Source organism: Terrapene carolina, unplaced genomic scaffold (assembly GCF_002925995.2).
Source record: "Terrapene carolina triunguis isolate 2854851 unplaced genomic scaffold, T_m_triunguis-2.0 Scaffold171, whole genome shotgun sequence".
In the NCBI taxonomy this organism is placed as follows: domain Eukaryota; kingdom Metazoa; phylum Chordata; order Testudines; family Emydidae; genus Terrapene; species Terrapene triunguis.
In genome coordinates, this window is record NW_020664522.1 from 154,280 (window position 1) to 173,166 (window position 18,887).

Genomic DNA, 18,887 nt, shown 5'->3' on the forward strand with positions numbered 1-18,887 from the left:
TTTCTCCCCCAAAGTCTCTCTCTTTAAGGGCCCACAAAGGGAATGGTGGGTGGAATAGCCCACCCCCTTGTTGTTTGGTCCACCCATTTGGCATAATAGCTACCACACTGATTTTGGTCCATTGCTTTCCAAGTCCCCATCTTCTGTTGTTACCAAGCATGAGTTCAGCATAGTTCTAGCAATGTGGCCTTTTTGGTTTGAACTCGGTTAGTCTCTGGTTCTCTTGCACCTATTTATAACAGTCATTGCTGACAACTTGACTGACTTTCCACCAACATTTGTTATTACAGGTTATTGTAACATCTTGTGAACTTTCATGCATGTCTTACAAGTGAGCTCCCGCCTCTGGTAACTTTGTCGGCCCAATTATCACAACAGCTGCCAAGTGAAATTTTCTCCTTAGACACACATACATGTTGCTATCAAAGCCCCTATTGGAGAAGTGATTTTTCTCACCTGCTGTTCCTATGGAGTACGTGTGGCTTTCTGCATAGTACAAGCAGGAGGAGGTCCTGGCACAGATCCCCTTTGAGCACCAATCTCTCTCCATCTGCTGCAATACCTACATGGGATGGGACTAGGTGAACAGGTGTGCTGCAGTTGTGATTAAGAACAATGTGTGCAATAACCACAACCTCTAGCTTTATGAGACACTGATCCATACAGAAGGACAGTATGATTCCCTACTTAACGGGAAATTCCCGTTTGCCATAATCCTTCCAATCATGACACGGCCTTTAGCACCTCAAAGTACGAAAAATCATAAGAAGGGCCCAAATTCAGCTCGCTACTTCGGCTCATGCTGAGAATAAGGCTGGTGATTTTCACTGGGACCATTCATGTGCTTAAAGCTAGGTGTATGCTTAAGTACCTTCCTGACTCAGGGCCCAGAAATGTAATGTATCGGTTACAGTGAAAATCTCCTGACGCTCCCCATTATGACTTCTAATTGCATATAATTCTTTAACCCCTCTCGCACATCCACCCAAAGCTGTTGGCTATTGGTTGGACTCAATTGCTGTACATCCCAAAGCCTTGAAAGGGTTGAAAAACCATCTCCCTTGTGAGGCTGGAGCTGCCATTCACTCCATGGGGTTTGAGCTGGTGCCATCTGGTGCTTGGTCATTTGGCTGATGAATCCTAATTGCTCTTTTCATCCCCTCTCTTTAATTTCCAGGCACCTCAGAGTAAAAGGCCCTTGTTGAAGAACGGGTCAGTGATAGGCAAATATGTGTTGGAGGACAAGCCAGTCAAACGGTTAGACAGGAATCTGTGTCGTGTTAGTCGCATGCCATAAGTCTGTGATCAGCTGAGCCAGCCTGCTGGCCCAGCCGGGGTCCCTAATTGCCCCCTCCCCGCAATGTGGGCCAATGATGGGTTAACTGTTGGAGCTTGGTGGGTTGCAGCTTGATGGGGATAGGAGCTGCTAGCCGGTGTTCTTTGTCTACACATGGGGCTTGCACTGGTGCAGCAACATGGGTGGCTGACTACCAATTGTTGGAATCAAGGCAAATTCCCCATGTAGACAAAGCTACAGAGCTGACCTCCCCTGGATGGTTGTCCCTTTAGTGATGCTACTAAAGTGGTTGAATTACTTAAATCACATGGACTAATTTTAAGAAATAATCTGCAGTTGTGAGGGCCCAATTTTGTCCCTGCAGCTAAAAGAGTCTGCAGTTAACTCCTGGTGTGCACGCTCCTTTAGCCACTAGCCTGTTTACCAGACTTTGCATGCAAACCCCTTTTTTACCCCTGCAGCCTAGTGGCCACATATTTAAGCTCCATTTGAGGTTATAACAAGTAGTACTGCCCCCTGGTAAAAGTCTGGCTTACAACATCTGAGCAAATCACCTGCTGGGAATTTGAACAAGCAGGGGCGGGGCTAGGGCGTTCGGTTTTGTGCCAATAGAAAGTTGGCAACCCTACTCTGAAGAGGCCTTTGCCTCTCAACCCCATATTCCAGCCACTCATGCTTGTGTATCTTTAGGGTGTAGAGGGAGGGTCATGCACATTTCTATTCTCCAAGAGCTGGAGCCCATGTGTGAGCTTTCTCCTGATGGGAATTTCATTCGGTCAACTATTCTCCATCACTTCCAGTCTGACCACCCTATAATACAGGGAGGAAAATGAATGCACTTAGCAGGTAATGAATGTTCACAGCCCTAGTGGTACTGGCCACATTTAAGCTTAGGGGAGAGGGAAAAGAGCTGACCCCTGGCCCATCTACTAGTACCTTGTATTAAATGCGAGCTCGATACAATTGTGAGCATGCTACCCTAGGATTAGGCTGTAAAGTAGCCTGCACCTCTCCCCTGCCCCCACCTCATTTGGATCTGGTCCAGTGTCCATGGAAGCTAAAGGAAATCTTTCCATTGCGTTCAGGGGGCACTGGATCAAGTGCTTAGTTCAGTTTTTCATCTTCCCTTTCCCTTCTTCTAGGTCCTTAACAATGGCGAGCCAACCTGGCCATAGAACACTTAATAGCTCTCAGCTCCTCACGCGTGTGCTCCAAGTGCTAATGAGTCCTCTGTACCTAATGAATTATTCCAAAGGTGACTGCGCTCCCTGCTGTCTTATTAACAGCATATATGAAGGTTGCACAGGACAGCCTGCCCTAAGGCCCTATAATCCTCCCTCTTAGTGGAGCCATGGCTTCAAACACATGCAGTGGATGGCAGTCATGCAGCCATTTCACAGCTACAACAGAGTGGGTGATGACCCACTAGACCTTCCCTAGGGAAAAGCTTCGCTGCAGTTGAGAGCTTACAGTTGGGAACAGCCGGTTCAGAAGAATAACTGCCTGTCTGAGCCCAGATCTTTGATTTCTTTCTTCCCCTGAGCCAGTTGTATGTGGTGTTGAAACCCATTTTTTAGAACTGGTTGCAGAGCTAACATGGTTGTAAATCATAGCAGTATTGGGTTGGAAAGGACCGTGAGAAGTCACCAAGTCCAGCCCCCTGAACTTGGGGGCAGGGGAGGGGGGGTATGTGAGCACTCAGCTGAACTGTGGATGCTAATAATGGACGTGTTCTAAGGCACACACGTTTGATGAAATTAGAAATTGAAAAACAGTCATCTTGCAGTGTTTTGTTTTTCCTCACTCCCTCCCACTGTTCCTTTCACCCCTGTTTTCCCTTCCCTTTGCCTGCAGCAATAGGAAAAAAGGAATGGACAGGGTGGGGGGTGAGAACCAAGAACTGAAAGAAAAAAAACAAAACAACCCCCCCCCCCCAAAAAAAAAAACCAACCCTGCAAAAAGAAATTTTCTATTTAAAAAAAAATCATAAACATTTTCAAATAAACCAAACATCACTATTTTTTGGAAACCTGCCACACAGGATTGGCTACAATTTGTTTTCTTTAAATTCCCCCCCCCCCCCTTTTTTTTTGAGCCACTCTAATTACAACACAGACAGTCGCCATAAGAGGCTGTTTGAAATGGACGCTTGGGCAGCCTGTCTGTACACCTGCTGGTGCCACCATCTCTGAGTTTCCTTCTAGTTTTGTTCCATTAAGAGGCCTTGAACCTATATAATGTGGATAAGATCCACAGTCTCAGATCCCAATCTTGCAAACACTTAAACATGTGCATAAGTGTTTGCAGAACTGGGTCGTGTGTGCTGTGGCCTCTCACCTCCCTCCCCCTCTAGTTTCTTAGCGTGTGTGTCCCAGTCAGTATTCTGTGTGCTCTAACTTGGTCACATTGATCATTTCTGGCCCCCCTCATCCCATCCCATCTCTGGGGCACACATGGGTCTTGGCACAGACAGCTGGTTCCTGGGGAGCTTCCTCTCACTTTCCTGGAGGACATGACTGTGGAAGAGCCCAACCAGAAGAGCTGTAAATACTTCCTGGCCACCACAACGGCACTGAAGAAGGGGAAAGCAAGCAGAGTGAGCTTTGGAGAGGGCCGCACCTCAAGCTGCAAGCGAGAGCGGCAGCAAATGGCAGGTGCTGGCGGGCACCCAAAGATGGCTCCGAAGGGTGATGTCAACTGGAGGCAAACAGCAGATGAATTGGACGATGATGCCCCATTGTCCCCCAGAGAGCAGCCCATTGGCACTGAAACCATGGTAAGCCTAATCATTTAGGGCTCTTCCTTTTCCCTCACGTGCTACCGGGGGGTGAAGGGACGTGGGGGAGGGGGGAAGATGGGTGAATCTTGTGGAGATTGAGCTTTTGTGAACCTTACCATCCACCTCCAATCTCCATTGGTCTACACCAGCTGTAGTTCTGGCCCATAAAGCACAACTCAGACCTTGGTTTCTATAAACTCTCTTCTCTTCCCACCCTCATTTCCCCAAATTCAGGCACCTGAACCAGCCAGCTCTTCCCCAGAACGTCTCTTCAAAGTGGTGTTTGTGGGCAACTCTGGCGTTGGCAAGAGCTCCTTCATCCATCGCTTTTGTTATGACAGGTTATTGGCTGAGATCAATGCAACCATTGGTAAGTGAAAGGGCTCCCCCGTGCTGCCAGGTCACAGCGGTGTGAGCCTCTGGCCTGGGAAATGAGGGACAGAATGACACGTCAAAAAAGGAAGCTTGAAATGATCCCACTGTTGTGTCTCTGATCCATGGCAGTGCAGAATTACCCATAAGAACCATCTCCTTCAGCATTAGCGGAGTGGATAATTTCTCTCTCCTGTATGTTCCACACAGCACTGAATACATTGTCGACACTGAGAAATAATGGCCAAGATTTTCCAAAAAGGATTAGTGATTCTGGGATGCCCAACCTGAGACACCTTAAAGATCTTCAGAAGATGGGTTGTTGATCTCTGAATTATCCAGGGCGCTGTCTAACCTATTTCTGGGGCGAAGAGAGAGTTGGGAAGGATTGGTGTCTTCACTGTAATGTTATTTCTTTAGACTGCAGGAGCACCCAAAATGATCTAGGCCCCTCCCCAACACAAAGGAAGACAGAGTCCCTGCCCCTGCAATTTTGTTTCACTGAAGTAATTCAGCTGATCCTTTCTGTAGACCTCATTTCCCTGTTTTCCCCTGCCCCATCCTGCAATCACCATGTGCTGTTGCCTCCCCTACAGGTATTGATTACCAGGTGAAGAGTTTAATGGTGGATAACACACAGGTGGCCTTGCAGCTGTGGGACACAGTGGGCCAGGAGAGGTAAATGAAGCAATTGGGTTCCATGCTAGGATTTCATGCTGCCAAACTCACAGCACATAACAGTAAGTGCTGAGAGTGGCTACTGAGCTTGTGGGCAGGGTGTGGGAGGAGAGAGCAGATCTGTATCAGGTCCCAAGGAATGTGATTTTAACCTTATAGGGATTGTTAGCTGGCATCAAAAGGTTCTGCCATCAGTGTCTGTATCACAATTCCATGCAGGAGATCTATAGGATCTGTGGTTCCCAAGCAGGTCGTGGAGGGGATGATTCCGAGTGTCATGGGAAGGGTGTGAATTTCAACACACCTGGAGTACTTGTCCACATATTTAAGGTTGGGGCCAGCCTCATCATTAGCATCGGGATACAAACATCATGCATCATTAGCACCAGGATACAAACTTGCTCTGGGCCTTAAAGTTCTCCTACCTAAGTTGGTGTGCTCCTGAAAAACAGCAGGGCAGGTGGCACTCGAAACAGCTCCTGATGCCTCCAGGAATGTTGGGAAATAATTTTATGTAACAATGGCCCTGGCTGGGATTGAATTTAGGACCTCTGGATTTAAAAGCACCAACCTCTACTTCTTAAGATAAAGCATTAGCTCTTTTAGCTTAGAGCCAGTAACACAATGATAAACCTCTTCTGTGGTCTAGCCACTAGAGGGGACAAAGAACCACACGGTGTTAGAGTGAGCTACATTTATTTACCATGTGCTACTCATGTTTAATTATGCTGTGTTTTCAAATCTGAGTTTACCACTTTAAGGGGGCCATTTAATTTCATGGAGTGTGGCGTAAATGCACTGAAATTGTCTCAAACACTGTGCATTTTTTTCTCTAAATATGCTGCGATGTCAGACCTATCTCATGATGAGGTTGAGTCAAGGGGTGGTGTGACCCTATGCTGGCCACTAACAATGTTACAAGTCCCATCTCAGCCAATCAGATTTTGCAATCGAGAAGTGTCATATACTTGGTTATTATAAATAGAGACTGCCCCAAATCAGACACATGTAAAGAAGCAAAATTTCCATTTAAACAAGTTCTTGTAGCCATATTTATGCCAAGGCAGAGGTGTCAAGTGATAGTTGTTTCTAACCTAGTTGTAACATGCTTTCCCTGAATCACTCGGGGACCCCACTTCAGGAAATCATCCCTCCTCAGGAAAGCACTCAAGCATGTGTGTAAATTCCTTTGAAATCAATGGGACTTTAGCATGCGCTTATAAGTAAGCACGTGGCTTTACTGCTTTCCTGAATCAGGACCTTGGAATGGTGCAAAAATCTTTCTTAGCTCTGAAAATATCGATGTAACAGCTCCTAACTGGCAGCACCCAGACAATGCTTGGTATCAGCAAGGGGGATACACTCCTCCACACACGGGAGAGCTTCTTGATGATCTCTTTTGGCCCATAGAAGCAAATAACCACTACATGTGGTCATCACTCCACTGTCTAGTGTGCTCTGTAGTGTCAAAGGTGTTGCTGGAACTCCAGAGACACACTATTGGTTCTCTCAAATGGAGAGTTTTCCTGATGCCAGCTCTTAGGGTAAACAGCGCCCCCTACAGGCCATAGAAGAGAACATGCTCCAAGGGAAGCAGAGTTATTTAGTTTAGAACAGGGGTCTGCAACCTTTCAGAAGTGGTCTGCCGAGTTTTCATTTATTCACTCTAATTTAAGGTTTCGCGTGCCAGTCATACATGTTAACGTTTTTAGAAGGTCTCTTTCTAGAAGTCTATAATATATAACTAAACTATTGTTGTATGTAAAGTTAATAAGGTTTCAAAATGTTTAAGAAGCTTCATTTAAAATTAAATTAAAATGCAGAGCCCCCCGGACCGGTGGCCAGGACCCAGGCAGTGTGAGTGCCACTGAAAATCAGCTCACGCGCTGCCTTCGGCACCTGTGCCATAGGTTGCCTACCCCTGGTTTAGAAACATCACTTCCTGCTGCGTGTTCTTCTAGCCTTTATCCAAGAGAATGGACTTACTTGTCAGCCTGCGTCCTAAAGAGTCCTCCTAATAAAGCACTGATATGTGGAGATCTTGCTATCTCTACTGCGTTTAACTCAGTGAACAATGTGCCTGAACTAGAATGTATGTTCCCCAAAATACATACTTACCCAAGCCGCTGGAGTTTCTCCTGGAACTCAAATCTATCTGCCGAGTCATCCATGAGGTGGCTGCCTTGTATGAGACATTTGCAAACTGGGGTGAAATAAGATGAAGGGTTTGTTCCTGGTGTGGCTGCACTTGTGAGAGTCCTCATATAGACATGGTTTATTCTGGGTCAATGCTGTTTGCTCTGGTGTAGCTAAACCAGTGGCTGAAATCCCAATGTAGACAAGGTCCAAGTTACAGATCCACCAAAACGTCACTCTGCAGAGATTTCCCTGCCTCCAGCCCCAGATTTCCCCATGACAAATCCTTCATCTTCCTCCTGATCGCATCCAAATGGACTCTCCTCCCAGTCCTCTTCCTCCTAACCCAGGCCTGGGTTTCCTTCCTGCTTTCTAAACACCACGCTTCTGGACAGATGGTAGTTTACTCATTGATTCACTGCTGCCTTGGGCCCCTCCATGGAGATGAAATCTCAAGAGTCCGAGACACCTGCCTTCATCGCCCCTGTTTGTTAATGGGAATCACAGCTGGCTCTAGAAAGACTGAGCCTCCTGCAGCTGCCACCAGGCCCTGCAAAGATTCATAGATTCTAGGACTGGAAGGGACCTCGAGAGGTCATCGAGTCCAGTCCCCTGCCCGCATGGCAGGACCAAATACTGTCTAGACCATCCCTGATAGACATTTATCTAACCTACTCTTAAATATCTCCAGAGATGGAGATGATCCATGTTAAGAAAGGGATAGTTTGCTTGCTTGTTAACGGCTGAATGGATGCTGGAAGTATCTTCAGTTTCATTTGACTTCAGGTTTCGGAGCATCACCAAGCAGTATTTCCGGAAGGTGGATGGTATCTTTGTGATGTATGACATCACTGATGAGTGCTCCTTCGTGGCAGTGCGGAACTGGATGAGTAGCATCCAGGTAAGAGCGAGACACGTTTGGGCTTGTTTTTGACATGCTGGCATCGCTCAAGATTCTCCTTTTACTGCAATGACCCCGCATGGACCTGCTCTAGAAAGGAGGCCATTTGAAGCAGCCATGTTGTATGCTAGTAAAGGCCTGGAAGGTCCAAGGTCTGTAGGGTACTCAAACAGTACTAACCATAATAGCAGACATAAGTAGCTAAGCTACTATAGCTAAGATGTAGTTTGGGTGATTGTAGTAGATAGGAATTTGGTAGAATTCTGTTGAATTATTTGGAAGCCCACTAGTGGGCCTCCTTGTCTTCTGTTGCAGAAGTCACCAAAACCTAGCAGAGCAACAGTGTATTTATGTAGCTAAGTGTAGCATGTTTGTATATATTTAGTAAACCTGATTATTTGGAACTCAGCTGTTTCCTAATATTCTTACTCTTGTGCATACAGCAAAGACATGATGATGGTCTGTTTTGATCAAAAGCCCTTTGAGGCAGAGACTGTCTCTTTCTATGTGTATGTCCAGCACCTAACACAATGAGGACCTGACCTCGATTTAGAGCCTCTATGCATTATTGTAACACTAATAATAAATAAATTCTCTTCCAACCCCTTTTCCAGTTTGTTGTAACTTTCACAAACACATTATTTTGGGGTGATGTTATTCTGCAAAAATCTCAGTTGATTTGCAAGAGGGTTTTTTTTGTGTGTGTGTGAAAGTTTGAAAGCAAAATCATTTCAGATATATTTGAGTTGTGGGGAGAGGAAAGGGGTGAATACTTTCCCTATATGTTCTGAGTAGATATTTTGTGTATGGGTGATGCAAAGCTGAAGCTGAGAATGTCAAACTTTGCTCGTTTTGTAGATCATGCTGAGACATAAAAATCAAGCCAAGGTTGAAATAAATCTGCTCAGTTAGTTTTATTAATAATGTCAGCAAGTTTGCGCATACCCATTAGAAATAGCTTGGTCATTTTTCCCCAAGGAATTTTAAGGATTCAAGGCCAAGATTTTCAAAAATATCTAGTGATTTCAGGTGCCTTCTCCGCCCCCCCCCCAATCCAACTTGAAACCTGAAAGGGGCCTAATTTTCAGAATGTGCCGAGTACCTGCCCTCCGAAAATCAGGCCACGGTGGGAACCCAAAAATTGAGGCATCTAAAATCTCTAGTCACGTCTGAGAATTTGGCCTATATTTTTCACCTGTCTCTGAGCCTGAGCAGTTCAAATGCAGAGTAGAATACTTACGTTTGGAGATGGTCCAGGGTCAAATGCTGAAGTTCTTATTCAAGTTGACTTCCAGTGAAGTTATAGGGGCATTTTACCTAAATAAGGGACTTCAGATGTGACCCCTGAATGACAGCTGCTGCTAAAATGCTATGTGAGGGCTTAAATTTGCTTACCCTGTTTAGCTTGGGGATTTTCAGTTAAGGATGGCTGGGTTCAGCAGGCATCAAGCTGAATGGCTCCAGACCAAGGAAATTCAGGCTCTACAGGAAAAACTGGCAGGACTTTTAAATTCTCATAGGGCAGAATTCTTTCTTTCTTTTAAAAAGTCAGTGAAACTAAATACAACTCCTCCCCTCCCCCCCCAATTAAAATCCCATCTCCTCCCTGGCCCACTCACGGAAACCCTGGCATTAAGGCTTGATAAATCAACCACTTGTAATCAGAACATTCCCATAGTTTCACTTCCTTTCCCAGTGTCACTTGAAAAGCTTGCAGAACAGTTCCTAAATAAATGAAATCTCCTGGCGAGCTGGCAGGTCCCACGGGGTTTGCTCCTGCTTTTACAAAAGTCAACGGCAAGGCTCCTATTCATGTTGGCAGGAGCAGGATCCAGCCCCGAGATACTCCTGTCTTCCAGACAGTTCTCACGGGAGCCTTGCTCTGTCTGCCCTGCAGGAAGGGATTGAGGAAGGGGCCATGATCTTTCTGCTTGGAAACAAAATGGATGCAGCAGAGAGAGAGACTCTGCACGTGCCCAAGATGGAGGGGGAAAGGCTGGCGAAGGTGCGGCTCTGTATGCTACTCCCCGCTCCAAAGGTTTTGTAGATTTCGCTCTGGTCTGGTTTGCTTGCTCACTGCCATATTTAGGAAATGGGAGGGAACTCTCCTATGCTCACAGCTATTGCAGAGTATGGTCCTGCCCCCACTGGAATCAACAGCCAAGCTCCCCTTGACTTCAGTGGTGCAGGGTGAAGTCCTTAAATGATAATTAAGACGATGATTTTTTCACTGAGGTCGTGGAAGTCATGGAATCTGTGACTTCCAGCGACCTCCATGAATTCAGCCCTGTCGGCCAGAAGCTGCGGGGGTTCTCAGCTGCCACGGGAGGTGGGGCCGCAGCTCCTGGTCGCCGCGGGCAGCGGGGGTCCTTCAGAGCTCCTGGCTGCCACAGGTGGTGGGGGTACCCCAGAACTCTGAGCCAGGGGACCCTGGAGCTCTGAGCCCGCATAGGCGGTGGGGTCCCCCAGAGCTCGGAGTGGCCCCCACAGCTGCCCAACCTCTGCAGGCGGTGTGGGAACCCCTCAGCTGGGCTCCTCATTTTATCACAGATATTTTTAGTAAAAGTCAGGGACAGGTCATGGGCTTCCATTCATTTTTCTTTATTGCCCGTGATCTGTCCCTGACTTTTACTAAAAATATCCGTGACAAAATGTTAGCCTTAATGAGAATATCAAATGGCCAGCTTGTGATGGACAATGACTCTGGAAGGACTTAGGGTCTCTTTGTGCTTGGGCTTGGTGCATCCTTAAAGTGAATTTGACCCTTCAGGGTGAGGGTGCAGCCCACTGCATTCCTTTGAAATAGGGGCCATTTAACCAGGGATCTAGCAAGTCTGCCAGTCCAGGCTCCACGCTCTTGGCATACCCTAGTTTTGCCAGGAATGCATTCGTTGATTATGAAATGAGAATTTATTTTCCTGGTTTCAATGCCTAGTGGTGCCTGCCTCCCCTTAGCTGAAAAAGACTCCTGCACTGGGCCTTGCTGAATTGAATTGTGTAGTGGAGCATGAGGTGGCTAAAAGACCCAACCCAGTGCTCCCCTGGGCTGCTAGAGCTGTGACACACTCTTGTTGCCAGGGCCCCAACCAGACCTCCAGCTGCTGAAAAAGAATGTGCCTATATCACTCGTGGGATGGCACTCTGTGATGCCAGTATGACTGGCGGCATGTGTGCAGCATTCTGTGAGACCCCAGAGGGTTCCAGAGCGGGATGATCTTACATCGTGTATGTGGAGATGAAGGATAATCCTTTGCAAGTGCTGGAGATGAGGAAGGATCGTGTGTGTGTGTGTGTGTGTGTGACTAGGTGCGGGGAAGGGGGCGTTGACAGTGGCAGAAGTTATCTTCTCACTCTCCTTTCCTGCAGGAATACAAGGCTGTCTTCTATGAGTGCAGCGCTATGACTGGCTATAACATCCGGGAGCCCATGCTGCATATGGCAAGGTGAGTGGAGCGGAACAACATCACCCTGGTACCTTTTTCAGCCATGGCGGAGCTGCTACAATCTCTCTCAGGTACAGGCAAGGAGAAGGGGGGTTCATCTGAGATAGAACTTGGTCCCAAATGAGAAGCTGGAGTAGCACATTGTTTTTGGTGACTCAACAGGCTGAGGGGGTCAACATGCCAGGGGAGTGGTGGTTGTCTTCCCCTGTGTGTAGAAAGCACCTTGTTTGGACACTGTCACAACCTAAGGAAAGATCAGAGCTTGTCAAAATGTTTGGACCATTTGTGTTTTGTTTGTTTTTGTGGCCAAAAAAGACCTTTTAAAAAAATCCCCAAATTAAATTTCTGGGTTTTTCTATGAAAACGACAATTTTCGTTTTCAGTTTTTCCTTTCTCCTCCCTTTCTTCTACTTTTTTCATATTTCTTTTTTAGTGGCCATATGGGAAAAGGGCAGGTAAACAAAAAATGTCAAATCTGAAAATTTTTCATTTTTAAATTGTTTCAAAAAATTCACAATCATTTTTTGGGGAAACAAAGAAAAAGAATTTCTCTTTGAAACACAAAAGTTTGTAACATCTTTTTTACAAATTTTGACCTACTCTAGTAGTTAAGTTTATTAAGCTGTGTTTCTAATGTAGTGTAATATTACCACCTACCTCTTATACAGTGCTTTTCATCAGATCTCAAAGTGCTTTACAAAGGATGCAGCATTCCCATTTTACAGATGGGAAAACTGAGGCACATGACTTGTCCAAGGTCACCCAGCAGGCCAGTGGCAGAGCCAGGAATAGATCCCACATCTTTTGAGTCCTAGACCAGTGCCCTACCCCTATGACACACTACCTCAAATAAATTTGTTAGTCTCTAAGGTGCCACAAGTACTCCTGTTCTTTTTGCAGATACAGACTAACATGGCTGCTACTCTGAAACCTGCCTCCTCTAGTAGATGCTACGTCCTCCTCTGCATTCATTTGGAATTTCTCACCAATATTGTCTGTCTTTTATGTAGCCCAACTCCAGAAGAAGCCCAGCCCTCACTATTTCCCTTCACTCTTCAACATCTAGTTTATTCTTGCCTGATGAGGACCACAGGGCATGAACAACTTGGCAGGAAGCAGGCAATATCAGGCTGCTGTGTTCTTGAACTGCTAATGTGTTGATCATTCCAGGCTGCTGACAGCTCAAGAGGATAAGCAGAGGGAAAGTGCCCTCCACCTGGAAGAGTACCACAAGAAGAAGGGATGCTGCATGTGACGAAGCAAAGAGCATCCCTCAGGAGCATGTGGGGGCTGCACATGGCTGGCTGAGTATCAGCTCCACAGGGACTCAAGGGAGGTGCACGCTTTTCCCAAGAGGGAACATCCAGACGTTAAAACGAAACAACCTTGTTGCAACAGAATAATTCTAATCTATCCCCACCGCTATGCTCTCATACAGCTGCAGCATTCCCCCTCTTCTCCCCCCTCTCCGCCCCCGGGACATACTGCTTGAGATGTTGCATTGGCTGCACAAAAATTGGTTCTCCCCTTTGCTTGTTCCTTTTGTGTCTCACCCTCCGATGGGAAACACACACAGGTGAACGGAGGGTGCCTCTAACACTCCGTTTTAAATAAACTAAAGTAATGTCCAACTGTGTAATAAAGAGATGATTATTTTAAACTTGGAAATAGCACTGGGAGTGTTGGTGTGTCTTAAAGGTGATGTTTGCTTGGCCTTTGGGAGCAGACTGACTAATCAGAGTTACTCAACTATGTAACCTGTGCTAGGAGAGCGTGGCTCTTTGTCTCCTTCTAGTGGCTGTTCCACTTAAAAGGTGTCTGAGTCGTCTATCAATGAGCCTTAAGGGAGATAGTCCTCTAGTTCAGTGGTTTTCAAACTTTTTTCTTGGTGACCCAGTTGAAGAAAATTGTTGATGCCTACAATCCAACAGAGCTGGGGATGAGGGGTTCAGGGTGTGGGAGGGGGATCTGGGCTGAGGCAGGGGGTTGGGGTGCGGAAGGGGGTCAGGGATCTGGGCTGGGGGTGCAGGCTCTGAGGTGGGGCCGGGGATGAGGGGTTTGGGGTGCAGGAAGGGGCTCCGGGCTTGGGGGGGGCTCAGGGCTGGGACAAGGGATTGGGGCATGGGGTTCGGGCGCGGGCTTCTCTCAGGCAGCTCCCAGTCAGTGGCGCAGTGGGGGTACTAAGGCAGACTTCCTGCCTGTCCTGGCACTGTGGACTGCACTGCACCCCACAGGCCAATAGGACTGCAGAACCGGTGCCCAGGGTGGGGACAGCGCATGGAGCCCTGTGGGCCCTCCCCTCCCCACCTGGGAGCCGGACCTGCTGCTGGCCACTTCCAGGGCGCAGCACGGTGTCAGAACAGGTAGGGACTAGCCTGCCTTAGCCAGGCAGCACCGCCAACGGGACTTTTAACGGCCTGATCGGCAGTGCTGACCAGAGCCGCTGCGACCCAGTGCCTGACATTCTGCAACCCAGTACTGGTTCGCGACCCACAGTTTGAAAACCACTGCTTTAGTTCAAGTAATGAATGCTTATAGCTCTGAAGGTCCCTGGTTCAAACCCCAGCGTCAACCCAAACAGCATTGGTTCTACCTGGCTTTCGCACTTGGGTTTTTTTGAAGGGAGGTGTAGGCCTCGTAGCATTTTGATCTAAGGTTATAATGAAACCTGTTTCCTGCCTTCTAGGTTGGAACATGGACATGTTATGGCCCTAACATCTGTGACACTGGAGTAGTTGACACTAGCTTTCTTCTTTGCTCAATGCACATGGATTCTGCCTGCTGCTGCAGTTTGGAGGATAGCACAGACCTGCTCAAACTCAAGCCCCTGATTGAGCAAACCTCTGAACTCTGGGGAAATTCAGCCTGGGATTTGTAGCTAGCCAGGTACTTTGAGGGTTGGATCTAGCTCCCGTTGATGCCAAGCTGCCAAACTCCAAAGGGTTAGGACCTGTAGCAAATTCAGAGAGCTCTGCAACCCTTTCGTGCCTGAGGATATGTTGCAGCTATCCTGGGTAGAAGCCTGTCTGTCCTTTGCTGGGTGCAGCTCCTGAATAGCTCAGGAGAGGATCACCTCCTGATTCCTGAATAGCTCTAGTTGTTATCCCTATAGAGCACACCTGGCACTAAGGCCCTTGTCCCCTGCTTCAGGTATCAATGAAGCAGGAGCAGTAAGCAAACAAGTGGAATTTCACTCCACCCCTGGTGGAAAGGGCCCCAGGCTGGTTGCTGCTAGTTCAGCAGCATTGTCTGACCCTGGTGTAGAGAAGTTGCTTGCTGTGTTGCAGTTGTGTCACTGCAACTGCTACCGACACATTTTGCTACCATGAACAGTCACTGGCCTGTAAGGATGCTCTTTTTTGCAGCCATGTCATAATGTGCTATCTTCAATGGTAATCCATGGGTAGTGTCACAATTTGCTACTTGTTTCTGACACTGCCCCGGCAGGCTTATCAAAGGATCAGGTGCTTGTGTGTTCCTGTATCTCCAAGTCAGGAATGGTTTCATGGGAAGGGTCGGATCTCACAGGTGTAGCTCAGTGTCACAGCGGAAGGGATGAAACAACAGGGAACATTTTCAAGAGCGCTTAGGCAGCGGCCCCCTTTTACAAAAGAGACTTAGGAGCATAAGCCCCCTTTCCGTTCAATGAGACTTAGGCTCCTAAGTGCGTCAGGGTCTGCGCTGCACACTGGTTTTGTATCACAATAACTGCATCGGTTGGGGGGGGCAGGAGGGGAGCTCGTTACTAGTATACACAAATCAGTATAACCCCTGGTGTGGTCGCAGTTACGCTGGGATAAAGGTGCTTATACTACTACAGCTGTTCCCCTTCCTTTACAGGACTAAATTCTGCTGGTTTGAAACCTTTATCCTGGTATAGCTGCGTCCACACTATGGAGGTGGGTTGTAACACCTTAAGCACTAAAACGGCACAACTTTTGTGTGTGGACAAGGATGAAGTCACTTTTGAAAATGGCTCTTAGGCTCCTAAATCGCTTTTGGAAAATTGACCAAACGTAGCTAAATCCAGAACTCAGCCTGCCCCCAGTGGTACATAAACATAATACATGATGTGCCCTCAAAGATACAGCCTGTGCTTGTAATATCTGTCACAATCACATCTTTTAAATGTGATGTATAATAATAAGCCAAATCAGGGCAAGCTGATTTGTAGGGTGGCACACAAGTTTTGAACTCACTCTTTATCTTTTATGTTTCCATCTGAATTTTACTAGTGCATCCTGCCATGTTTTTAATGTCACGTCAAGGATACCAACAGAAATGCACTGAAATAAAAATAACAACTTTGGGAGGCCGTTCATCTTCCCCAGGATACCCTGCTTAGCCAAGAAATTTCACATTTGTTCTGTTCCTTCAAAATCTTTTATTATTTTATTCCATATTGGAGGGTAATTTGCCTTTAAAAGCTTTTCATGTGTCACCACAGTAGTTTTTCCTAAATATTGTAAAGATTCCCTTTACCCATTTAAATGTATGTAGCTGACATACATTTGATCCTTTGGGGGATATTAAGTCCTAAAATTTCAGATGTATCATAGTTTATTTTGAAGCCTGATACTGGTCTTTGTTTTGTTTCCCCTTAACAACCTACTTAGATTTAGCTCTATGCAGTCAGGCGGGATAATATTAAACACATACACTGGTGTTGACGTCACCAGGCATCACCATCACGCCAGGTGACTCAGGAGGGTGGAAAATCACAAGTGTCAATGAAGCCTTCCTGCACTAGGCCTGAACCAAACTCCTTCCATGTTTAAACTCTAATCGACCTCAAAAGCCAGGTGCAAGTAAGCAGCTTGATATCAGTGGTAAACCCCCGCTTTTGCAGTATAATGAGGCCTGCATACCTCTGGCCGAAGGAAATCAAAGGAACGGGACAAGATAGTAGTTCAAGAAGTTACTAACGAGCTGAACTTATAGCTGCCAACATAAACTAACTGCTTAAATGTAATTGCTATTTGCTTAGTAATTGTTACCAGGGATGGGAGGGGTAGAGAGAGAGGAATGGGGGGAGGGAAGGGAGGGGTAGCGGGGGAAGGGGGGGGTGAGGCTTGACTGTAAAGGTATAAAGGAAAAAGAAACTGTTTCTGTTACTGTGCTCGATTTGAGACGTGCCTGTCTCCTAGCACCGCTTTGAGATCTCAAATAAACTTTGTTTGCTTCTCCACCTGGTGTGTTTATTGGCGCGAAGCACGCCGGGCAACGAACCCCTGTTGCTTTGCCTCGGGCACCTCTGTGCCAGCAACACTGGGGTGTAGATGATATTCATAAACAATAATTCAGACGTCTCCCTCAATCTGTACAAGGCACATCCTGCCAGGCCCACAGGACACAATAAAGGGTGGATTGGCTGCCATCAAAAGAGTGTCACTGAGAAACCACATGGCAGAACAGTACTAAGGAAAATACTCCGGAAGAGGGGCAAAGGAGGGTCCTCTGTTATTATGGTGCCATTGGAAAGACTCCCATTGGCTTTGATGGGCTTTGGATCAGGCTCTAATTTCTCAAAGGAAACCCAGCCTTGATTTGCCAAAATTGTAGCTCACTAATTCCGTATGAGAAAATGACTTTTTAGCCATCAGCCCCATTGGCAATGTTAGATTTCCGCTTTTTTAATTAGCCTAATGAGCTTTAATATTTGTTGTGTGCTTTGAGGGCTGTTTACAGCCTGTAGAGCTGTTGCTCAGGGAATCATAGCTTGCCCTTGTGCTGCTAACACTCATTGTTTTGTTACCGTTCATTGCTGCTGTTATATAACTCAAACTGATCGCACTTCAGGCCTGTCCTTCTGTTTCCTCTCTTCCTGCCTTACTCTTCCCTTTCCTGGAGATGTGGGAACTGCCCATCCTGAATTATTAGCAGCTCTGAAAAAATCTGACCAAGCAGTAGAAGATCCTGGCCTTATGTCTTGGTGGTTGTGACATTTTAAACCTTAGTTGATGTGTGTAATGCATCTTTTCAGTTGTGAAACTTACTTATATAGTGAAATGTGCTATTAGCACACGTTGGGCCTGTACACAGCCCGGACCCTGCTGTAGGGGATTTTGTGGGGGATGGAGAGAAAGGGGGTTCTATTCAGATATCATTCATGTCTGATCTAATGTATCAAATGTTTGTGTGGTGGACTCTTCCCTTCCTCTTCTGGACTGCTCAGACCCATCTCCCCTCCCACTCCCATTCATAAGCCTGTAGCATCTCTGGGGTGACCATACCAGTGGCTGATGTAGAAAAAGCAAGGTAAGGAAAGTATTTTTAGCTGCTTTTAGTGCAAGGTAGCAGCTGGAAACAAGGCTGAGACCCAGCACCATGTGACCAGCCTGTTCTCTGGAGATCACCAACAAGTGTGCCTGTTTAGGGACCACACATCTACGAGTGAAGCTCAAGCTGCAAGGGACCCTTCTGCACGAACTTAACGGCTCCCAACCATTGCAGCCCCCATCACTGCATGTTACCAGGAGGCCAACCAAATTTCCCCTTCTATAAACTTTAAAAATAAATAAATGCCTCGGCCCTAATATTTGGTTGGCCTGATAGCTTCCTTGCTAATGGCCTGATCCCTCCCATGCCACGGCAATGACTCAGGTTTCTGTGGCGACTGCTGGTGGTCAGAACTCCCCAGGAATGTCCTGGGTAGGAAACGCCTTCTGAGTCACCTGCAACACAGCTGCAGCACAGGCTTTCCCTAGAAACATCCCTCTGCATTTGGATTCTGGAAGGGATGAGAACATTTATCTCTAAGGAAATGGAAGCTGTGACTAGAGGGAGTAGCCAAACATCTAAGTCTGCTGGAATAACAACAAGGAGTCCGGTGGCACCTTAAAGACTAACAGATTTATTTCGGCATAAGCTTTCGTGGGTAAAAACCCCACTTCTTCAGATGCATGGAGTGAAAATTACAGATACAGGCATAAATATACTGGCACATGAAGAGAAGAGAGTTACCTTACAAGTGGAGAACCAGTGTTGACAAGGCCAATTCAGTCAGGGTGGATGTGGTCCACCCTGGGTAACTCTCTTCTCTTCATGTGCCAGTATATTTATGCCTGTATCTGTAATTTTCACTCCATGCATCTGAAGAAGTGAGTTTTTCTACCCATGAAAGCTTATGCCCAAATAAATCTGTTAGTCTTTAAGGTGCCACTGGACTCCTCATTGTTTTTGTGGATACAGACTAACACTGCTACCCCCTAAGTCTGCTGGGTATTTTCCCCGCCTCACTGCCAATGGGATTCAGGCTGTTTACTGAATACACTAGAACTT

At 46.7% G+C, this 18,887-nt stretch overlaps 1 protein-coding gene across 1 annotated transcript in view; it reads left to right on the forward strand.

The window, feature by feature from the left end:
• The window catches only part of CRACR2B (calcium release activated channel regulator 2B), an 88,614-nt gene extending 75,370 nt beyond the window's left edge, over positions 1-13,244 (forward strand). Inside the window, exons 13-19 of the mRNA XM_029912036.1 lie at positions 3,767-4,073; positions 4,311-4,446; positions 5,045-5,126; positions 8,049-8,163; positions 10,061-10,168; positions 11,530-11,606; positions 12,777-13,244. Of these exons, the coding sequence (XP_029767896.1) occupies positions 3,767-4,073; positions 4,311-4,446; positions 5,045-5,126; positions 8,049-8,163; positions 10,061-10,168; positions 11,530-11,606; positions 12,777-12,861 (910 nt within the window). The 3' untranslated portion in view covers positions 12,862-13,244. The remainder of the gene's footprint in view (positions 1-3,766; positions 4,074-4,310; positions 4,447-5,044; positions 5,127-8,048; positions 8,164-10,060; positions 10,169-11,529; positions 11,607-12,776) is intronic.
• Positions 13,245-18,887: the final 5,643 nt, after the last annotated feature.